This window comes from Heterocephalus glaber, unplaced genomic scaffold (genome assembly GCF_053883595.1).
Source record: "Heterocephalus glaber isolate CG9 unplaced genomic scaffold, H.glaber_assembly_v1.0 deba00001429, whole genome shotgun sequence".
Classification (NCBI taxonomy): Eukaryota; Metazoa; Chordata; class Mammalia; order Rodentia; family Bathyergidae; genus Heterocephalus; species Heterocephalus glaber.
The window spans coordinates 23085823-23105833 of NW_028258294.1; the positions used below are offsets into that span (position 1 = coordinate 23085823).

Consider the following 20011-nt stretch of genomic DNA (forward strand, 5'->3'; position numbering starts at 1 on the left):
AATTCAAAATATGAATTTCTACTTAATATGCATCACTTTCACACCATCATAAAGCTGGAAAATCATAGGTCAAACTATCAAAAGTCAGAAACTGTCTGTGTATGTGCGTCCCTAGTTATAACACTTTTTCCAGTTTTTTTGAGGGAGTCTAACCTTTGGAGATATAATTTTAGTACTTCCTTTCTAATTGTGAGGCTTCTCATTATTTTCTTTTCACTGATTACATTGATTAATGACTGTAGTAGAGAGAAGTAAGTTCAGAAATGGTGGCATCAGGAATTCTACAGAACGTTTCTCCAGCAAAACAACCACAACTGATGAAAATTATTTTTTAAAACATTTAAAATTACTGGAAAATGTCTTAAGGCATAACAGAAAATGAAGAAATATTTACTTGATACCTTTCTAAATGTAAATAAGAATAAGACTCTGTAGCAATGAGTCATAAACTGCTCCCTCTTCATTTACCTCATACCCAGCCTGGAGTGACAGAAGCTCCATTTAGGGAAGGTACATCCAAGAACACAGAGATTCCTCCCCGCATCAGTCCTAGTTAGTCAAGGATTTTGTGTCTCCCTGAAAGAAATTTTGCCAACAATTCTCATCCTTTCCTACTCCAAGTTGCAGAAACTATTTTTTATAATTAGGGTGGCAAAGACTCTACTCAGATATCACTCTTAGAAAAGAGGCTATAGCACAGGAATGGAAGGTGCAGACTATCAGCCCCAATCAGCCTTAACACAATTCATTCACAGGTCAGAAGTTATGTGCCAGCTATGGCAAGCCGAGAAGACCAGAAGCTACCACAATACACAGAGTCTTGATCTTTATTATAAAGGATGTCACTACAAGAGAAGTGGAATGTCCCACTACCAGCTGCAAAAAGTAGTGCAAAAGGCCAGGGATTTAGCTCAGTGGTGCTGTGCCTGCCTGGCAAGTGCAGGGTCCTGAGTTCGATTACCAGTACCAAAAAAAAAAAAAAGTACTGCAAAGAATTTTCTCTAGGAAAGACAAAATAAAAGAACAAAGAGCTCAGAAGCTTTTCCCAAGAGAATTGATTTCTTGGAACTGAGTACTGTATGGTAAAGTTCAAGCTCAAAGTTGCTATCAAAAATAGTGGAGATTTTGGTGGCAAGAAATTAAGAGGGAACTGGTAGCTCTATAAGAGCAACATGTTCTAAACTTTAGAACACCTAAAAATTTATAAGAGAACTAGGGAAATAGACATCTGTGAAGAGCCTCTGGGTTCTGGCACTCTTGTTGTTTGAAAGGTTAATCTAGTTACCACATTACCACTTCTTATACACCTGGAAGAAATGAAAGCATATTTCCACACAAATACATTAAAAAGGCCAGAATTATATATAATATCATAATTGCCCATAGTAGTTAAAAATTGGAAATAATTCAAAACATCAAGTGATGGATGGGTAAGCAAAATGTGGTTTAGAAACATAATTAAATACTATTTACCAATGTTATGAAGTATCAATATGTACCACATGGAGGAACCTTGAAAACATGCTGAATCAAAGAATCTAATCACAAAAGACCACAATTGTGTGATTCCATTTATTTGAAATGTCCAGAATAGATACATCTAATATAAATAGTAGGTAAATTAGAGAAATTCTGAGAAAATGAAGAATAATGTATTGGTTAAAAGATTTCTTTTGGGGGTGATGAAAATGTTCTAAAATTCTGTGATTGTGATTGTGGTACTGGTTGTACAGTGAATATATAAACCTATTGAACTGTACACTTTTTTAAATGAGTGATAATATAATATGCACATTGTATTTTTTATTAGGACATGTTTGCAGTACATGTTTATATTCCTTGTGTGGAGTTGGTACATGTACATAACACATCATAATTTCTTTTTTTAATTCCCTTTCCTGCCTCTCCATCTCTTGATCCTTTTCCATTTAAGAAAGATCTAGCTCCCTACTTCCTATTATCTTTTATTTTGCCCTTTGTGGTATCTTCATAAACAACTAGTATTTAGCTTACTGACTCTGTTTTAACATCGAGGGAAAAATCTGGAGCTTCTTTAGGAAGCCAATGATTTTATTACACATAGAAAAGTGCTCTAGGAACTATTTGTTGAACTAAATCAATAGGATACAGTATTACATAATGACTAGAGTTGGCCTTCCTCATCTACATGTTCTATATCTGTTCATTCTGCATTCATGGTCTCCACATCAACAGAATTTATGTGTATAGGTTTTATGCAAATACTATGCCATTTTATACAAGAGATCTGAGTATTCGTGGATTTGGGTATTCACAGGAGGGTCCTAGAGACAATCTCTCGTGGGTAGCAAGGGATAAATGTAATTTCTTAGCCCCATTTTTGCATATTTTCCAGGAAAAAATGCCTAACTTCTCAGATTATAATAAATACAAACAGAAGCACAAAGATCTTGAAATTCTTTGTCTTAAAAATGAAACAAAAAAGGGGTCAGGGATTTAGCTCAGTGGTTCCGGTGCCTGCCTCGCAGCAAGGGCAAGGTCCTGAGTTTGATCCCCAGTACCAAAAAAAAAGAGAAACAAACAAACAAACAAACAAAAATTAACAAAGAAGCACTGTTCATTCAAAAAGTCTGCACAAAAAACTTGTTTCCAGTCTGAAACTTGTTTCACTGTCTCTTTGAACTGAAATTTGTTCCAGCAAAATATTATATAATCTACAGCAGCATCCTAAATTTAAACAGTCTGTGGTTAACACTGAGGTGACATTATTCCAATACTCCATTTCTCTCTTTTCCATTCCATTTATACCTGTTTTTTTTTATATTTTATTAGTACATATTTGCAGTACATAATGATTCCATTTATTGTAGGGAGTTTGTATATGCACATAACACATCTTCATTCTCATTTTTGTCCCCTTCTCTTCCTATTCCTTACTCCCTCCAACTCTTCTTCCCTTTCCCATTGCAAAAGCTCTATTTCCATTTTTTTAACTCTTTAAAAATTCTTTTCCCTTCCTTCCCTCTCCCCTCCCTCCATCTCTTCTTCCCCTTCTCATTTGAAAAAGATCTCCCTACTCCCTATTATCTATCTTTTATTTTGCTCTTTATATTTTAGGTTTCTCAAATAAAAACTATCCAATATTTAAACTTGTGTGTCTCATTTACTCCACTTAACATTACGGTCTTGAGGTGCATCCATTTACCTACAAATGACTAAAGTTCATCTTTCTTTATGGCACAGTGGTAGCCCATTATATATAAACACACATTTTCTTTATCCATTCACCCCCTGATAGGCATTTCCAAGATTTAGCTATTATAAATTGTGCTGCTATAAACATGGGTACACATATATCACTGTAATATGATGACTTTAACACTTCTGCAAAAAAGAATAACTGGGTCAAATGGAATTGCTAGTTTCAGTTTTTTGAAGAATCTCTATACTGATTTCCACAGTGGCTGAACCAGTTTACACTCCCACCCATGAAGAAATGTTCCTTTTTCTCTGTAGCCTCGCCAGCATTTATTATTGGTGGATTTTTGATGATAACCATTCTTCCTGGAGATGAAATCTGTGTTAATCTGCATTTCTTGAAGGGCCAACAAAGCTGAATTTTTTTATGTATTTATTGGCCATTTGTACTTCTTCATTTCACAAGTGTCTATTCCTTCCAGTTGCCCATTTTTTAATAACTGGGTTTTTTAATATGGGGGAGTCTGGTTTTTTTTGTTTTTGTTAATTCTTTATATATTTTAGACGTTAGATCTTCGTCTGAGTAGCTAGCAAAAAATTTTCCCATTCTATAGGTTGTCTCTTCACTCAGTTGGTTTCCTTTGCTGTGCAGAAGCTCTTTAATTTGATGTCATTCCATTTGTTGATTCTTGATATTATTTCTTTAAACCTGGGGTTCTGTTCACAAAGACTTTGCTGCACCTATGTTATGAAAGTCTTCTTTCAAAGTTACCCATAATTCCACTTGAAAAAGTTCTCCCTTTTTACATCCATCCAGACTTGAAGTTTTAACTTATTTTGCAGAACTTAACACTACACTAAAATATTAAAATTGTTTCCAGTTATCATTATGACAAGATTTACTTTACAAATTTTTGAGTAATAATTTGAAACAATAGTCAATTCAATGGTCAATATGAAATATTACAACTATACAATACAAATGAATGAACTTGTACACATCTTACAAGTAAAGATAGTAATCTATATTTGAAGCAGAGAATATAAGCAAATTGAGAAGCAGAGTACTTGTTATGTTGTATCTGGAATGTCGCCAAAATGTGCATATTGAAGGCTTGGTCCCAACTGATGGTCCTGTTGGCAGGACAGGGGAAACTCAGGGAACAATAACATTATATCACCACAGACTGAAACTTCCAAAACTGTAAGCCAAAATAAATTTTTCCTCCTTGTGTATTTTATCACAATGATAAAAGCTGACTAATAAAGATCTCTTTACTTTTCTAAGGGCTACCTAAAGGTTAAATAAGGACCCTGTGTATTAAAAATAGAGGACCTCACTTGGAAAAAGTGTTCACTCCTGTGTGTGTCTGTGTGTGTGTGTGTGTGTGTGTAAAATTTAAACTTACCTATGAAAACTGAAATATAGTCATGTATCACTTAATAGATATATTCTGAGAAATGCGGTTAGGTGACTTCATTATTGTGCAAACATCATAGAGACTACTTAAACCTAGATGATATAGCCTACTACACACCTAGGATGTATGGAATAGTCCAGTGGTGATGAACCTATGTTACCCTCTCTGACTGCACACCAGCCAAATCACCCCAGCAGCCAAGGATCAGATAACAGTTGTTTTTGCTGAACTAAAATCTCAGTATTCAGGTTTAATTGCAGTGCTGGCACTTTGCATAAGTGAGTTTTGGATTGTAGTTTGGCCACTCAGTCTCTAAAAGGTTCGCCATCACTGGTCTAGTCTGTTGTTCCTGGACTATAAAACTGTGTAGTATACTACTGTACTGAATACTGCAGGTGACTGTAATACAATGGTAAGGTGTTTGTGTATGTAAACATACCTTAACATAGAAACGGTACAGGAATACTGAGCCACAGTAATTTTTCAGCTCCATTGCAATCTTATGGGACCATCATGTATGTGGTCCATCATTGACTGATATTCTAAGGTATGTAACTATAAAGCTTTACTAATGAACTTAATTTTAACTAAATTTTACTACTCACCACTAAACCAATGTTACACATCTTAAAGGTTTTTGCTCACAAACTCAGATTTTTCAAGGTGCAACATTAACTGCTATAGAAATTTTTAAATTTATAATGCTTTAAACTGATAGTTCATCACTCTTATAAAGTCAAGGTATGTCACTGATGGGCTGACAATTTCTACAAGAGGTAATCTAAGGACCTAGGCTTTTCTTTCATCTTGTGATTTCACATACTTCAAAATGTGGCTTTCAAAGTCAGCATGCATTGATCTGAAGTCACTATGAATATCTGTACAAAGCCACAGAAGGGGAAGCTGAATGAAAAATTGTGTGACAATTTTTTCTGAAGAGAAAGACCTCCAGCCACATCCCACTTGCTAAAATCCCATTAACTGACCACCCCACAAAAAGCTTTAAATATAGCAGAACCATTTGCCTGAGGAGAAAATTCTGGTCAGCTTAGTGAGTTTTTGCTACACTTTGCTGACAGCTGCTCTTATTTACTGTATTCAAATAATACAATTTTAGGGCTGAGGATTTAGCTCAGTGGTTCTGGCACCCGCCTCTCAAGTGCAAGGTCCCAAGTTCAATCCCTGGTACCAAAAAAAAAACAAAACAAATAATACAATTTATTTTTTAAATTGGCCCAGAAAATTTAGACATTTTGCTAATTAAGGCAGGTCATGAATCAATTCACATGAATGTAATTTTAAGAATGCTACATTAAAATGTTAGAAACATCATTTTCAGTCTTCAAAACTGGTGAACAATGAACAAGCAACTAAAAAAGAGGTAAGGATGTAAATAATATGAAATCTAATGGCCTTTAAACTATAATCAATCCTTTTTAATTACTTGTACAAATATATATGGTAGGTTTTATTTCTTCTGTTTTATGTATATAGATCTGATTTTATAACTTAATCAGTTATAAAAATCTCTAAGATGTTTATTATGAAAGAAACTTTTTGCCAGGCATAGTGACACATGCCTGTAATCCCAGCAGTTGGAGACTGAGGCAGGCACTGCAAGTTTGAGGCCAGCCTCGACTACATAATGAGTTCAAAGAAAGCCTGAACTACATAGAGACACCCTGTCTCAAAACAAAAAGAAAGAAAAAGAAAGAAACTTCTTAAACTAATCAGTTTACACAATATCCGTCAGTTTAGATAGTGACATTTTAAATATGTGGAGACAGAAGAGTTTTAATCAAATTCACAAAGGAGAGAAGCATGTGATTCCCAGCACTAAAACATATAAAGTTTCCCCCTAGAAAAGAATCAAATGAGTTGTTTTTTTATAATGGTACAAATGCAGTGCAAAATAGATTAAAATAAGTGAAGGAAATACATACAACAATATATTAAAGTGGGTATACAAAGTTATAAAATTGAAACAATTGAAGTTTTAGATATGCCTTTTTTTTCAAATAGTTATATTCCATGTAAAATTACCAAATGGTAGATAGAACTTATTTTTCTATCCTTTCATTTTGTGTTTTTGCCAGTGAAATGTTTGTTGTGGGCAATATACTGTTGGGTCTTTTTTTTTTTAATCCATTCACCAAATCTGTATCTTTTAACTGAAGAATTTCTTACATTTACATTCAAGGTTACTTTTGAGACTAAAGTCATTCCTGCCATTTTGTTTGCTAATTTTCTTCTAATTGTTTTAAATATCCTTTCTTCTTTCCTTCCTCTTGTGTTCATCTCTCCAATCTGATGGTTTACCGTATTGATAAGGTTTGAGTCTTTTCTATTTCTCTGCTATGTGTTAACTCTTCTACTGGATTTCATACCTTCATATGTTTTCATAATGGTAGTTATCTTTCAATTCTAGATATAAGGTTTCTTTAAGCAAATTTTTATGCTTGTTAGAAAGGTCTTTCTTTCTCTTTTGTTTCTGATGGATAGCCTTGCTGAGTATAATAATCTTGGTTGTCAGCTATTTTCTTTCTGGCCTTGCAATTCATCCTACGGGGGAAAAAATACTGACCTAAAAATTCAAACTTTAAATATCAATAATAAAAAAATTAAAAGGCAAATAATACACATTACATAAAGAAATAAACATAGAAAATATAGTAATTATACAAATTTATTATACATTCAAGTCCAAATATTAAACTATATAATAAATATGAATAAGTTGAATCATCTATTGAAAGGAAAAAGTTTTCAATTTGGCTCAAAAAGCAACATGAATAGTAAAATATACTGTATATTCATTTATTTTTTATACTGTATATTTAAAAAGACTGAACATAAAGGAACAGACAATGGAACATCAGGCAAATGAAAGCAATAAGAAAATAGGGGTGGTGATCTTGACATCAGGCAAGACAAAAACAATAAATGTAACCCTTAGAAGTCCCCTTTTTAATGATAAAATCTGCAATCATAATAGAGATAACACATACACACATATTAAACAATGCATCAAAAAGCATTACAAAGCAAAACCTACTGGAGACACAGAAAAAAAAAAGATATGAATGGACTAATAACTGGAAACATTAACAAAACATTCTCAGTAGAGGGGATAAAAAGTGAACAAAAAAAGAATAGGAATATTGAAGAGACTATGTACTTTCTTAAGTACATATAGATCATCTGCAAAATTTGATCATAAATGAGTTTGTGTCTGCATAGTTCTATGAAGTAGAAATATTACTCTCAAAATTCTTCGATCATGATAGGCCATTAGAAAATAACATCAAAAATTAATGAACTTTATTTTAAGTAGGTTTTGGGTGAAATGATAAATACAAACTGAAAGTAAAAATTTCTAAAATTAATGAAAATATTTAATATCAGAACTATGAGGTATACAAGACTTTGAAAACCATGGTGAAGGTTTAAATTTTAAAAATTTGTTCAAAAACTGTATCAAAATATGTTCAAAAACTATGGTGAAGGTTTAAATTTTAAAAATTTATTAAGACACATTGCCATTAATCCCCCTCAAATACTTTCCCTTGCTTCAAACATACTTACTGATCAATCTTCCCACTTTCAGAAGCAGTTCTGGAAGTCCTCTTTCATGAGTGTCTTGAAGTAGTTATGGCTTGTATCTAAATGTCCCCCAAAAGCCTCCTGTGCTCAAAGGTGGGGGTTTTCAGAGGTGACTTGATCTAGGGTGTGTAGTACTGGGATCAAGGGAATATGGTACTGGATTAGTCCATTAATTGGTTTACCATAGTTCTGGGTATAGATAATGGGAAGGCCCACCCTGGGTGTGGGTAGCACCACTCAAAAGGCTTGTAGCTTGGATAGAATAAAAGGGAAAGGAAGGCCTGCTACTGTTCACTGCTGCTTTCTGTCTGCCCCACAATGGACTGGTTCTCCTCTGTGATGTCCCTCTGCATTGCTACCCTGCCTTGGAGCCAACTGACTATGGCCTGAAACCTCTACAAACTATGAGTTAAAATAAATGTCTCCTCTTTTAACTTTGGATGTTGGGTATTCTGTCTCAGCAATCAGAAAGTAGCTAAGACAAGGTGCAATCAAAAATATGGTGAATGCAGCTGCCAAGTGTCATCCAATAGAAAAGCAGGCTCATAAAAACATTACTACATGTCTTCATCCACCTTACTCAGCAGACATGGTACTATGTGACTTCTGGCTCTTCTCCAAAGTCAAAATGATCATAACAGGTAAACGTTTTCAATCAATTCAGGACATCAAGGCACCACAACAGCACTAAGACACAAAAAGGGTGTCCTAGAACTGCTTCAGAATGTGTCAAGAAGGATGGGATGTGTTCAAAGCAAGGAGTATTTTCAGGGAGATTGATGGAAATGTGTCTTTTACTGTAATTTTTTATTTAAACCATAAGAATAAACTAAATTCATAAAATTAAGCAAAGCATTTATAAGTTGAATAAATTCTCAGAATTGTCACTAATACCCCCTATTCTGGAAAAAAACAAACTCAGTCAGGGTCCACCTATCTTCTTTATTTGTCTGTTCTTATTGAAAAAACATTGGAAATGGCTAGAGATAAATGGAAAACTAAAAAAGTAAACAATAATGCTGACAAATTGGAATGAATGCTATAGTACCACACACTGAAATCTGGAAATAATTTAAATTTCATAGGTCTTCCAAATAGAAATGGGAAAGATTCTGAACTAGATAATATAAAGTCTTACACAGAATATTTAATGTCTGAGGAAAACACCATATAGCTCATCAATTCTAATAAAATAAGCAACTATCTCAGCCACATTTCCACTATCCACAACCCCCCACAATTTCCTCAGGCTACAACAAAGTAGATAAAATATGAGGTACTCAAGCCTCAAACTATAAAACTGCAGAATAAAATTTGTTTTCACTGTAAAAATAAAAATGGTTCAAGATACAATGTAAAGAAAGTCAAGCAATATAATTGTTGATAGAATATATGACACCAACCTTCAAGTATGAGGCTAAACTTCAACAATCTTGCAAGCTGTGAAGAATATAACTAAAACAAAACTCATACAAAAAATAAATTCTTACAATGAGATTTGTCAGGAACCTGATGAAAATCTGAATGAAATAAATGCTTAAAGAACAAAAATATCTTGAAAAATTACAATTAGGAAGATCACTAATGTATAAAAAAATGAGCAAATATCACTACAGAATCAAGAAATAAATTAGAAACAGCCATGTATGGTGATGCGGCCTGTAAATCCAGCACTCAGGAGGCTGAGGCAGGAGGACTGAAAGTTCAAGACCAGTGGGGACTACGTGGTGAGACCCTATCACAGAATAAATAAACAAGGGCCAGCATGGTGGTGCACACCTGTAATCCTAGCACTTAAAGAGGCCAAGGCAGAGGACCACTGGGAGTTTGAGGCCAGTCTGGGCTACATAGAGTTCAAGGGCAGTCTGAACTGCATAGGGAGAACCTGACTCAAATAAATAAATAAATAAATACATACATACATACATACATACATACATACATACATACATAAAGATAAAAATTTAAAAAGAAAAAAAGAAACAGCAAGGAATGGGCATGACTGAAGAACCCAACTGAATTTGTACCTATTTATTCAAGTGACTCCAAATGTGAATCTGAATCAAAGCAAAGGACTGTAGAGTACTAGAAATAGCAAATATGTGGGTAAAAATAAAGTAACTATTTTTCTTAATTAAAAATATCTTTAAAATAGAACAAGATGTTTAAAGCAAAAATAATGTATTACACAGTTTATAACAAATACAAAAGTAAAACAGAGGCCAACAAAGGATAAGCTGGGAGAAATAATAAGGTCTTCAGGTTCCTAAAAAGTATATAAAGTGCTATATTTTGGTGGATTGACTTAAGTTGACAATAAAAATTGTCTATATTTATGGTGTATGGCTTGATATAGTTATACACTGTCAAATGGCTAACTCAAGCTAAGTAACTTCTGCATTATCTTGCACTTATTTCCTTTTTTGGCTGAAACACTTAAAATCTACTCTCAGCTATATTCAAATATACACGAAATTATTAACTATAGTCGCCATGTTAAACAGTGTATCTCTTGAGCTTATTCCTTCTATACAGATGAAATTTTTTATCCTTTGATCAACACCTCTCCAATCCTGTTCCTCCACTCCCCCTGATAACTGATAACCACCACTATACTCTTCTGCTTCTATATGTTTATATTTTTTGGATTCTACATATAAGAGTCTTGACATAATGTCCTCCAAGTTCAACCATGTTGTCACAAATGATAGGCTCTCCATCTTTGTTAAGGCCAGATCCATGCAGCATATATATACCACATTAACCATTCACTGATTGACACTTAGGTAGATTCCATATCTTAGCTGTGACTAATTCTGCAGTCAATGTGGAAGTGCAGATATCTTTTTACAATTTCATTTCATTGGGCTATATTGCCCAGTAGTAGGACTGCTGGATCACATTAGAGCTCCATCTTTAATTTTTTAAGGAACCTCCATACCAATTTCCATCATGACTATTTTACATTCCCACCAACATCATATAAATTAAGGCTTGCCTTTTCTCCACATCCTCACCAGCACTTACCTATTTTTGGTAAGTCATTTAACAGGAAGGAAATATTTCATTGTGATTTTAATTTAATTTTTTAGATAATTAATGATTTTGAGCCCTTCTCCACATACCTGTTGGCTTTTCATATGTCTTCTTTTATGAAATATCCATTTATATCCCTTGTTTTTTAATCGGGTTTTCTTGTCATTGAGTTCCATATATAGTTTGGATATTAATGCCTTATCAGATATACGATTTGAAAACATTTCTTCCCAATCCATCAAATGTCTCTTCACTTTATCTTTATTGCTTCACAGATTGGTTTTTTGGTTTGGTTTGGTTTGGTTTTTTGAGACAGGGTCTCACCATGCAGTATAGGTTGTCCTTGAACTCACTATGTAGCCCAGGCTGGCCTTGAACTCAGAGATCCTCCTGCCTCAGCTTCCCAAGTGCTGGGATTATAGACTTGCACCACCACACCTGGCTAGAAGCTTTTTATTTCATGTAATCCTATTTATTTTTGCTTGTGTTGTCTGACCTTCTGGGGCAATATCCAGGAAATTATTGCCTAGAAAATATCAAGGAATTTCCCCATTTTCTGCTGAAGTTTTCAGGTTTTATGTTTAACTCTTCAATATACTTTGAGATGAACTTTGAACACTGATTGAGATAAAGGTCAAATGTCATTCTTCTCCATATGAACATCAAGTTGTTTCTAATGCTATTTATCAATGAGATTGCTCTTTTCCCACTGTGTGTTCCTGGCTTGTCAAAAACTGATTTATGTCTAGGCTCTTTAGTTTCATCGAACTATGTGTATTTTTATTACTAGGATTTTGGAGTAGATTTTGACATCAACTAGTGTGATGTCTCCAGCTTTGTTCTTTTTGTTTAACACTGCTCTGATAATTTGAGGTTCATTCTGATTCCACAAGAATTTAAGGATTTTAAAAATATTTTGAAAACTATCACTGGAATTTTGATAGGGATTTCACTGAATCTGCAGATCACCACCATGTATGTATTAACTCCCCCTCCCTTTTTTGTGGTACCACCCCTTTTTTGAGACAGAGTCTTTCTAAGTCACTAAATTGCCCAAGCTGGCTTGAACTTGTGATGTTCCTGCCTCAGCCTCCCAAAGTGGTGGAATTATAAGCATGCACCACCAAATATCTTTCCATTTATTTGTGTCTTCTTCAATTTATTGTATTTATCAATGTTCTACAGTTTTCATATAGAAATAGTTCATGTCCTTGGTTAATTTTTTTTTCTTGTAGCAATTGTAAATGAGATTTTTCTTTTGTGGCTACTTTATTGTTAGTGTATAAAAATGCTAACAATTTTGCATCTGGACCTTGTATCCTACAACTTTACTAAATGTTTGTTAATTCTAACAGATTTTTTAGTGGAGTCTTATGGCTTTTCTAGAGACAAAACCACATCAAGTGCAAGCAGGGTCAATTTCATTTATTTGCAATTTGGATGTCTTTTAACTCTTTCTCTTGCATAATTGCTCTAGCTAAGACTTCCACTATTATGCTGAATAGAACTGGCCAGAATACGAGTCTTTGTCTTATTCCTGATCTTAAAGGAAAAGTTTGTCTGTATTGATATACATTCCTTCTATACCTAATTTTCTGGAGTTTTAATCATGAAAGGATTTGAATTGTGACATTTTTCTGCATCTATTGAAATAATTTTTTTGTCTTTTATTCTGTCACTGTGGCATATCACATTTATTGATTTCACATGCTGAACAATCACTACATCCCAAAGACAATTCCCCATTAATTATTGTGAGTGATCTTAATATGCTGCTAAATTATGTTGAGTATTTTTGAATCTGTGTTCATCAGGGATGTTTGCCTGTAATTTTCTTTCCTTAAGTGTCTAGGATTTTAGCAAAAGGTAATACTGGCCTTGTAAAGTGAATTTCGAGGTACTTGCTGTTCTCCAATGTTTTGGAAGAGTTTAAGGAAGACTATTAAATTTTCTTTTAAAATTCTGTAGAATTATGAAGCCATGATACTTGCTATTTCTTGGATAGGAGACTTTTCATTATTGAATCAAACTCTTTAGTCATTATTGGTCCAATCAGATTTTCCATTTCATCATTCAGTTTTGTATGTTCCAAAGAATTTATCCATTTTATCTAGGTTATTCAATTGGTTGTATAAATGTTCACAGTTCTCACAATTGTTTGTGTATCTATGAAATCAGTTGTAATATGTCATTTCTTTTGAGATTTTTGTCTTGTGGAATCTAGATAAAGGTTTGTAAATTTTATCCTTTTTAAAGCCTTGTTGAATTTAAAATTATTTTTCTAGTCTTATTTCAGCTCTAATCTTTATTTCTTCCCTCCTAGAAACTTTCAGAGTTTAGTTTTTCTTCTAGTTCCTTGAGGCATAACAGGTAGTTTAAATCTTTCTTCTTTTTTAATATAGGTATTTATTGTTGTAAATCTCGCACTTAGAATTGCTTTGACTACCAACAAGTTTTGGTTATCTTGTACTTCTATTTTCATTTGTCTCAAGAGTGAATATATATAATTTTCCCCAATATAGGGGACTGAACCCAGGGCTTTGTTCATGCTAGACAGGGTACTCTACCTCTAAGCTATATGCCCAGTCATTTAATATACATTTTAACTTCCCTTTTAATTTCTCTTTTGATCCACTGGTCATTCAGAAGTATGTTGTTTCATTACCACGTATTTCTAACCTTTTTGAAATTGTTACTTCTGATTTCTAGTTTCCCACCACTGTGTTTGGAAAACATACTATGACTTCAGTCTTAAATTTGTTCAGCCTTCTTTCATGGCCTAAAGTAATCTATTCTAAAGAACATTTTGTGCAGCTTCAGAAAAATGTATGCTCTACTGCTGCTGGATAGATGGAATGTTCTGTATGCATCTGTTAGGTCCCTTTGTTCTAAAGAGTAGTTCAATACTAAAGTTTCCTTATTGATTTTCAGACTGCACAATCTATTATTGAAAGCAGAATACTGAAACTTCCTATTATCATATTGTACTCTATCTCTCCTTCCTATTAGTATTTGATATATATATTTAGGTGCTCCAAACCTCTTCCTGACAAAATGATGCCTTTATCATTATACACTGAACTTAGTCTCTTTTTACAGTTTTTGTTTTGTTTTTTGTTTTGTTTCTTTTCTTTTGTCTGATATAAGCTCAGCTATTCTGGTACTCTTTCGATTTTTATTTGTATGGACTACATTTTCCACCTTTTCATCTTCAGTCTATATGTGTCCTTAAAGAGGAAGTGAATCTCTCATAGGCAGTATACAGTAGGGCCTTTTAAAATCAATTCAACTATGGTCTTTATTATAAAATTTAATCCAATAACATTCAATGTGGTTATTGATAGGTAAAGACTTATTACTCTCATTTTGCAAATAGTTTTCTAGTTATTTTGTAGATATGTTATTCCTTTAGTTCTCCCTTATCATCTTCATGGTTAGATGACTCTCTCCAGTAATATGTATTGATTCCTTACTTTTTATCTTTTGCATATCCTATGTTTTGTTTTATGGTTACAATGAGGTTTATGTGAAACATTTGCTGGTTGTAACAGCTTACTTTAAGCTGATATATTTTAAAAACTACAACTTTACCGACACACACATTTCACATTTTTTGTCATAATTCAATTTTTATATTGCATATTCCTTAACAAATTATTGTATCTATTATTTTAGTAATTCTTTCAACCTTCCTACTAAAGATGTGATTTACATACCATTCTTGCAGTATTCGAGTATTCTGAATTTGAATATGCATTTTTATAATTTCGTAAGTTTTCATTTTACTAATTAGCATCTTTCAGTTTGAAGAACTTTCTTCAGCATTTTTTGTAATTAAGTCTAGGAGAACAGCTTTGCTCAGTAAGGTATTCTTGGTTGGCAGTTTTTTGTTTTTGTCTTTCACCACTTTGAATATCATCCTACTCTCTCCTGGCCTGTAATGTTTATGCTGAGAAATCTCCTGATAGCCTTTTATGTGATATACTTTTTTTTCTCTTGTTGCTGTCAAGATCATCTTTTCATCTTTGAGTTTTTGAGTCTTGGTATCGTCCTTTTCAAGTGACTAACTGGATGCCTTTGGCCTTCCTATATCAACATATGTATATATCCTTCCAGATTTGGAAGCTTTAACTTTTTTTTTTAAATAAGCTTCTGTCCTACTCCCTCTCTTGCTCTTTTTTAATTTATAATGAGAATTTTAACTGTCTTGATGTTGTCCCATAAATACCATAGGAAATCTTCATTTCATTCTTTTTTTATTTTCTGGCTTTATATTTTCAAATCATACCTTCACATTCTTATTTCTTCTTTATTCTTATAATAATGCTGTTTTTTGAAATTTCATTCATTGGATTATTCAGCTCCAAACTTTTTTAATATGTTAAATTTCTCACTTTGTTCATTAATTTTCTTTGTTTTGTTATATTGATTCTTTGTATTTTCCTGAAGTTCACTAAGTTTCCTTAAAGTGAATTCTTTTTAACGTAGTTCATTATCTACATTTCTTTTGAGAAATTATTGGGTTTTTTTTTCAGTAGTTATATGTCTTCTTGGATTTTCAGGTTTCTTGTTGATTTATGGAGAAGTCTGTGCATGTGGTCATCTCTTCCAGGCTGGCTTTAGTGAGAAATACCTTCCTTTGTGGGAGGATATTAGAACATTGGTTGGGTGGGGTGCAATGGTTCTGCCACCAATGGAGGCACAGCAGCACAGTCTCTGAGTATGTGTCAGCATCATTGTTGACAAAGATTCCAGGGTTCATCAGTGGCCGATGCTGTGAACATCCACAGCAGGAACAAGGACTGTTGGACTGTTTGGTGACGCTGCTAGGGTTGTTCCAATCTCTTTCTGCCACTGGAAAAGTTGGGGCTGAGGGAAGGGCTCCTGGCACTGAGTTTGGCTGTGGGCCTGCTCATGGTGACAGTGGCATACATGTCTGGTGAGTAGTGCCTATGGAGTGGCCCTGGAGCCAAGGCCTGAAACATGGACACAGGTGTAGGGACTTCAGTTCTGGGACCTAGGTGTTAAGTGGCACCTGAAGCACAGGTCCACCCATTTTATGTTGGTAAACGTGTGTGGGGCATGGATACCTGTGAAACAGCCATGGTACTGGGAAGCATAGGACAGAAGACAGGGTGCACAGGGCCAGTGGCTCCTGTATTTAAGACACATGATAGCTATCTATGGCAGCTAAGCTGCTGTCCATAATATAGACTTGCACAGAAAAACTTTGAATGGAGGATCCTGTATGTAATCTGTCTCAGTAGGCCAGTGGCTCTGCTGTGAAAACATGAGTATCCACACTCTCACAAGAGTCAGGAGTCTACAATGTGGGCCCTTCCAGAGCAGTTACAACTTGGAGGTCAGGACCATGTGCAGTGTAGGAAAAGGTGATAGCTCTAGTACTGGTACTGCATAACAGCTGATTCTTAGGGAGAAAAGGAGGTGTGCAACTGCACTTGCCTTTTTGGGTTTCCCAGGTTGGGACCGCTGTTGGTTTTCTCAGTGGAAAAGATGTCAGTGTTCTCCATGGAGCTGGCTTCTCAGGACCATTGTGGTTCCCACTATATAGCTAATAATGATAGCCTTGCATTTCTTCTTTATTCCTATTGGTCTCCTGGCTTGTCTGTTATGCCAACTTCACCAGCGATCTTTTCTGTATGAATAGCCTCCCTTTTTTTGTTCCATCTCTGTTGAGTCAGATTCATAAATGAGCTGATGAGCCCTGCAAGGGATATTTTGGTTTGTAGATAGCTGTCTATATTTGTTTTTTGTGGAGTGATTAAGGCATTTCTTACTCAGCCATCCTGATGACATCATTCTCAGGAATTGCTTAAAATACTGGTGGACAGACTCTTAACACAGTCTCTATTACGTTCTGATTCTGGTCTTCATATCTTTGTATGATCCCATTCTCATGTGTGTATGGAGGATCTATGACAGACTTCCAATCAATACATAACAATCATAACAGGATTTAAGTGGTTTTGTTCAAGTCATTATGTGATTACATTAAGACTTTAGTGGTCATCTTGTAAGATCTTCCTCTTGTTGGTATGAATAAGCAAATGGTCATATTTGGAAACAACACAGAGAAAAGAACTGCTAATGTCCAACAGGAGCTGGGTATAGCCTCTGGTCAACAGCCTGGGAAAAAACTGGAGCTTTCAGTACTAGTTGCCAAGGATCTGAATGCTGCAAACAACTAGTGAGTGGAAGTAGATCTTTCTCAAGTTCAGCTTCCAGACGGAAATCTTGTCCTGTCTGACACCTGGATTACAGTCTTGAGGAGTCCCAAACTGAGGCCTCTGCTCAACTGTGCTTGTTCCGAACCCACTGATACTGTGAAATCACAAATCCATGTCCCTTTAAGTTGTGGTGAGGCGCTATGCAGCAACAGAGAGCTAATATCATTGATACTCTACATTTAAATTTATCATTTTCCTATTTGCTTTTGTATTATCTGTATATCCCCATTTTCTCTTATTCTGCCATAATGCAGACTGAGTAGGTCCCACTGCTCCCAACTCAGAGGAAGGGGCTTCCGGGCCACTGTTCCACCGCTCCCAGCCAAGAGGAAGGTGCTTCGGGGCAGTTGCTCCACCGCTCCCAGCTCAGAGGAGGTGAGCCGCTAGGGCACAAACAGCACTCCCCCGCCATGGTCCAAATGAGAAGATACTTAAACAAGTATCAAAACCAGACTTCCAGATCACCTACAGCAATCACAAAGGGAAATGAGATGGAACACTCTGATACTCAACTACCTGGACTCATTCAACTGGCAACAAAAGATGATCTGGAAAAAAATGAAATCAGAAATAATCTCTCAGATAACAGCAGAGATTGTGCTCATAGTGCAAGACATGATTAATAAATCTAGAGGGGAGCTGAAGAACATGGTGGAATCCCAACATAGGAAACAAATGGAATCCATAAAACAGATGCAAACAGATTTCCAGCAGATTAAAAACTCCATCGAAAGTCTACACAGCAAAATGAGTGAACCAATGTGAGGACAGAATTTCAGATGTAGAAGATAAGATTGCAATTAATGATGAGGAAAAAATTGCTTCAAAATTGTAAGAGACCACTAGAAATCAATCCAGCAGCTGCTAGATGATGCAAAGAAGAGTAACATAAGATTGACTGGAGTCAAGAAGAAACAGGAGAGAGTGAAGATGAAATTAAAAAAAACTGTTCACAGAAGTAATGACAGAAAACTTCCCAAGCAGGGGAAAACAATTTGACATACAGGTAAGTAAAGCATATAGGATTCCAAATAACCTTGATCAAAAAAAAAAAAAAAATCTACACATAGGCATTTAATTGTTAAGATTCCAACAGAAGAACAAAGTTCTACAAGCAGTTAGAGAAAAGAAACAAATCAAATAAAAAGGAAAGCCCATTAGAATAACAGGAGACACAAACCCTCAAGGCAAGAAGAGCTAGGAGTGATATATTCCAAGCCCTGAAGGAAAACAGCATCCAACCCAGATTAATGCACCCTGCAAAACTATCTTTCAAAATTGATGGAGAAATAAGATACTTTCATGACAAAGACTACCTTAGGAACTTCATGAATACCAAATCAGCACTCCAAAAAATTTTAGACAAAATCCTAGGAAAAGACAATGAGGATCACAACCCCAGGAAGCACAACAGAATGAACCCATCAAGTGCGGCAAGAAATTAAAAGCAAAGGGGGAGAATCCAACAAAGAGAAAAAGTCATGACAATGATAAGTCAATACGTTTCAGTTATAACCATCAATGTTAACAGTCTCAATTCAACAATCAAAAGAAATAGACTGGCAGAATGGGTCAAGAAGCAAAATCCAACAAGATACTGCATACAAGAAACACACTTAATTCAAAGTGAAACTCATAGACTGAAAGTTAAAGGGTGAAAAACAATACTCCATGCTACGGGAACCTGAAAAAAAGCAAGAGTAGCTATCCTCTTTGCAGATCAAGTAGATTTCAAACCAACACTGGTTAAGAGAGACAAAGAGGGACACTACATCCTTGCAAAGGGAACAATCCAAGTGGAATAGATGACAATCATAAATATCTATGCACCAAACACTACTGTGCCCAACTATATAAAACAAATACTAATGGACATGAAAAGTCATATATGCACTAATAGTAGTGGGGAATCTCAATACCCCACTGTCATAAACAGATCAACTAGACAAAAAATAAGAAATGAAATACTAGAACTCAATCGAACTCTTGAACAAATGAACTTAATAGATGTTTACAGAGTGTTCCGTCACTGAATCAGAATATACATTCTTTTCAGTTGTACATGGGTCATTCTCCAAAACAGACCACATACTCACACACAGAACATGTTTAAGTAAGTGTAAAGGAATTGAAGTTATCCCCTGTATGTTATCAGACCATAGTGCGATGAAATTGGAGATCCATAGCAAAAGAAACTCAAAAAATTTCATAAACATGTGGAAATTGAACAACACACTTCTGAATACCCAATGGGTCACAGAGGACATTAAAGAAGAAATCAGACAGTTCCTTCAATTAAATGACAATGACAATACAACATATTGGAATCTATAGGACACGATGAAAGCAGTCTTACGAAGGAAATTCATAGCAGTGAATACACACATTAGGAAAACAGTGAGCCCAATTAGACACCCTGATGCTGAACCTCAAGCTTATAGAAAAAGAAGAGCAGGACAACCCCAAAGCTCATACAAAGGAAGAAATTATAAAGATCGGAGCAGAAATCAATTCAGTGGAGACTAA

At 34.9% G+C, this 20011-nt stretch overlaps 1 protein-coding gene across 6 annotated transcripts in view; it reads right to left on the bottom strand.

Moving 5' to 3' along the window:
* Window positions 1-20011, bottom strand: part of Cwf19l2 (CWF19 like cell cycle control factor 2) — a 268444-nt gene that overhangs the window by 141540 nt on the left and 106893 nt on the right. The window contains exon 19 of one of the 6 annotated variants that reach the window (XM_087212142.1): window positions 2-7160. The exons of 3 other annotated variants lie outside the window; for them this stretch is intronic. In XM_087212142.1, the coding sequence (XP_087068268.1) occupies window positions 7156-7160 (5 nt within the window). In that variant the 3' untranslated portion in view covers window positions 2-7155. Of the gene's footprint in view, window position 1; window positions 7161-8039; window positions 8336-20011 lie in introns of those variants that run through there. 2 more of the 6 variants (XM_087212144.1, XM_087212143.1) reach the window with 2 other exon arrangements.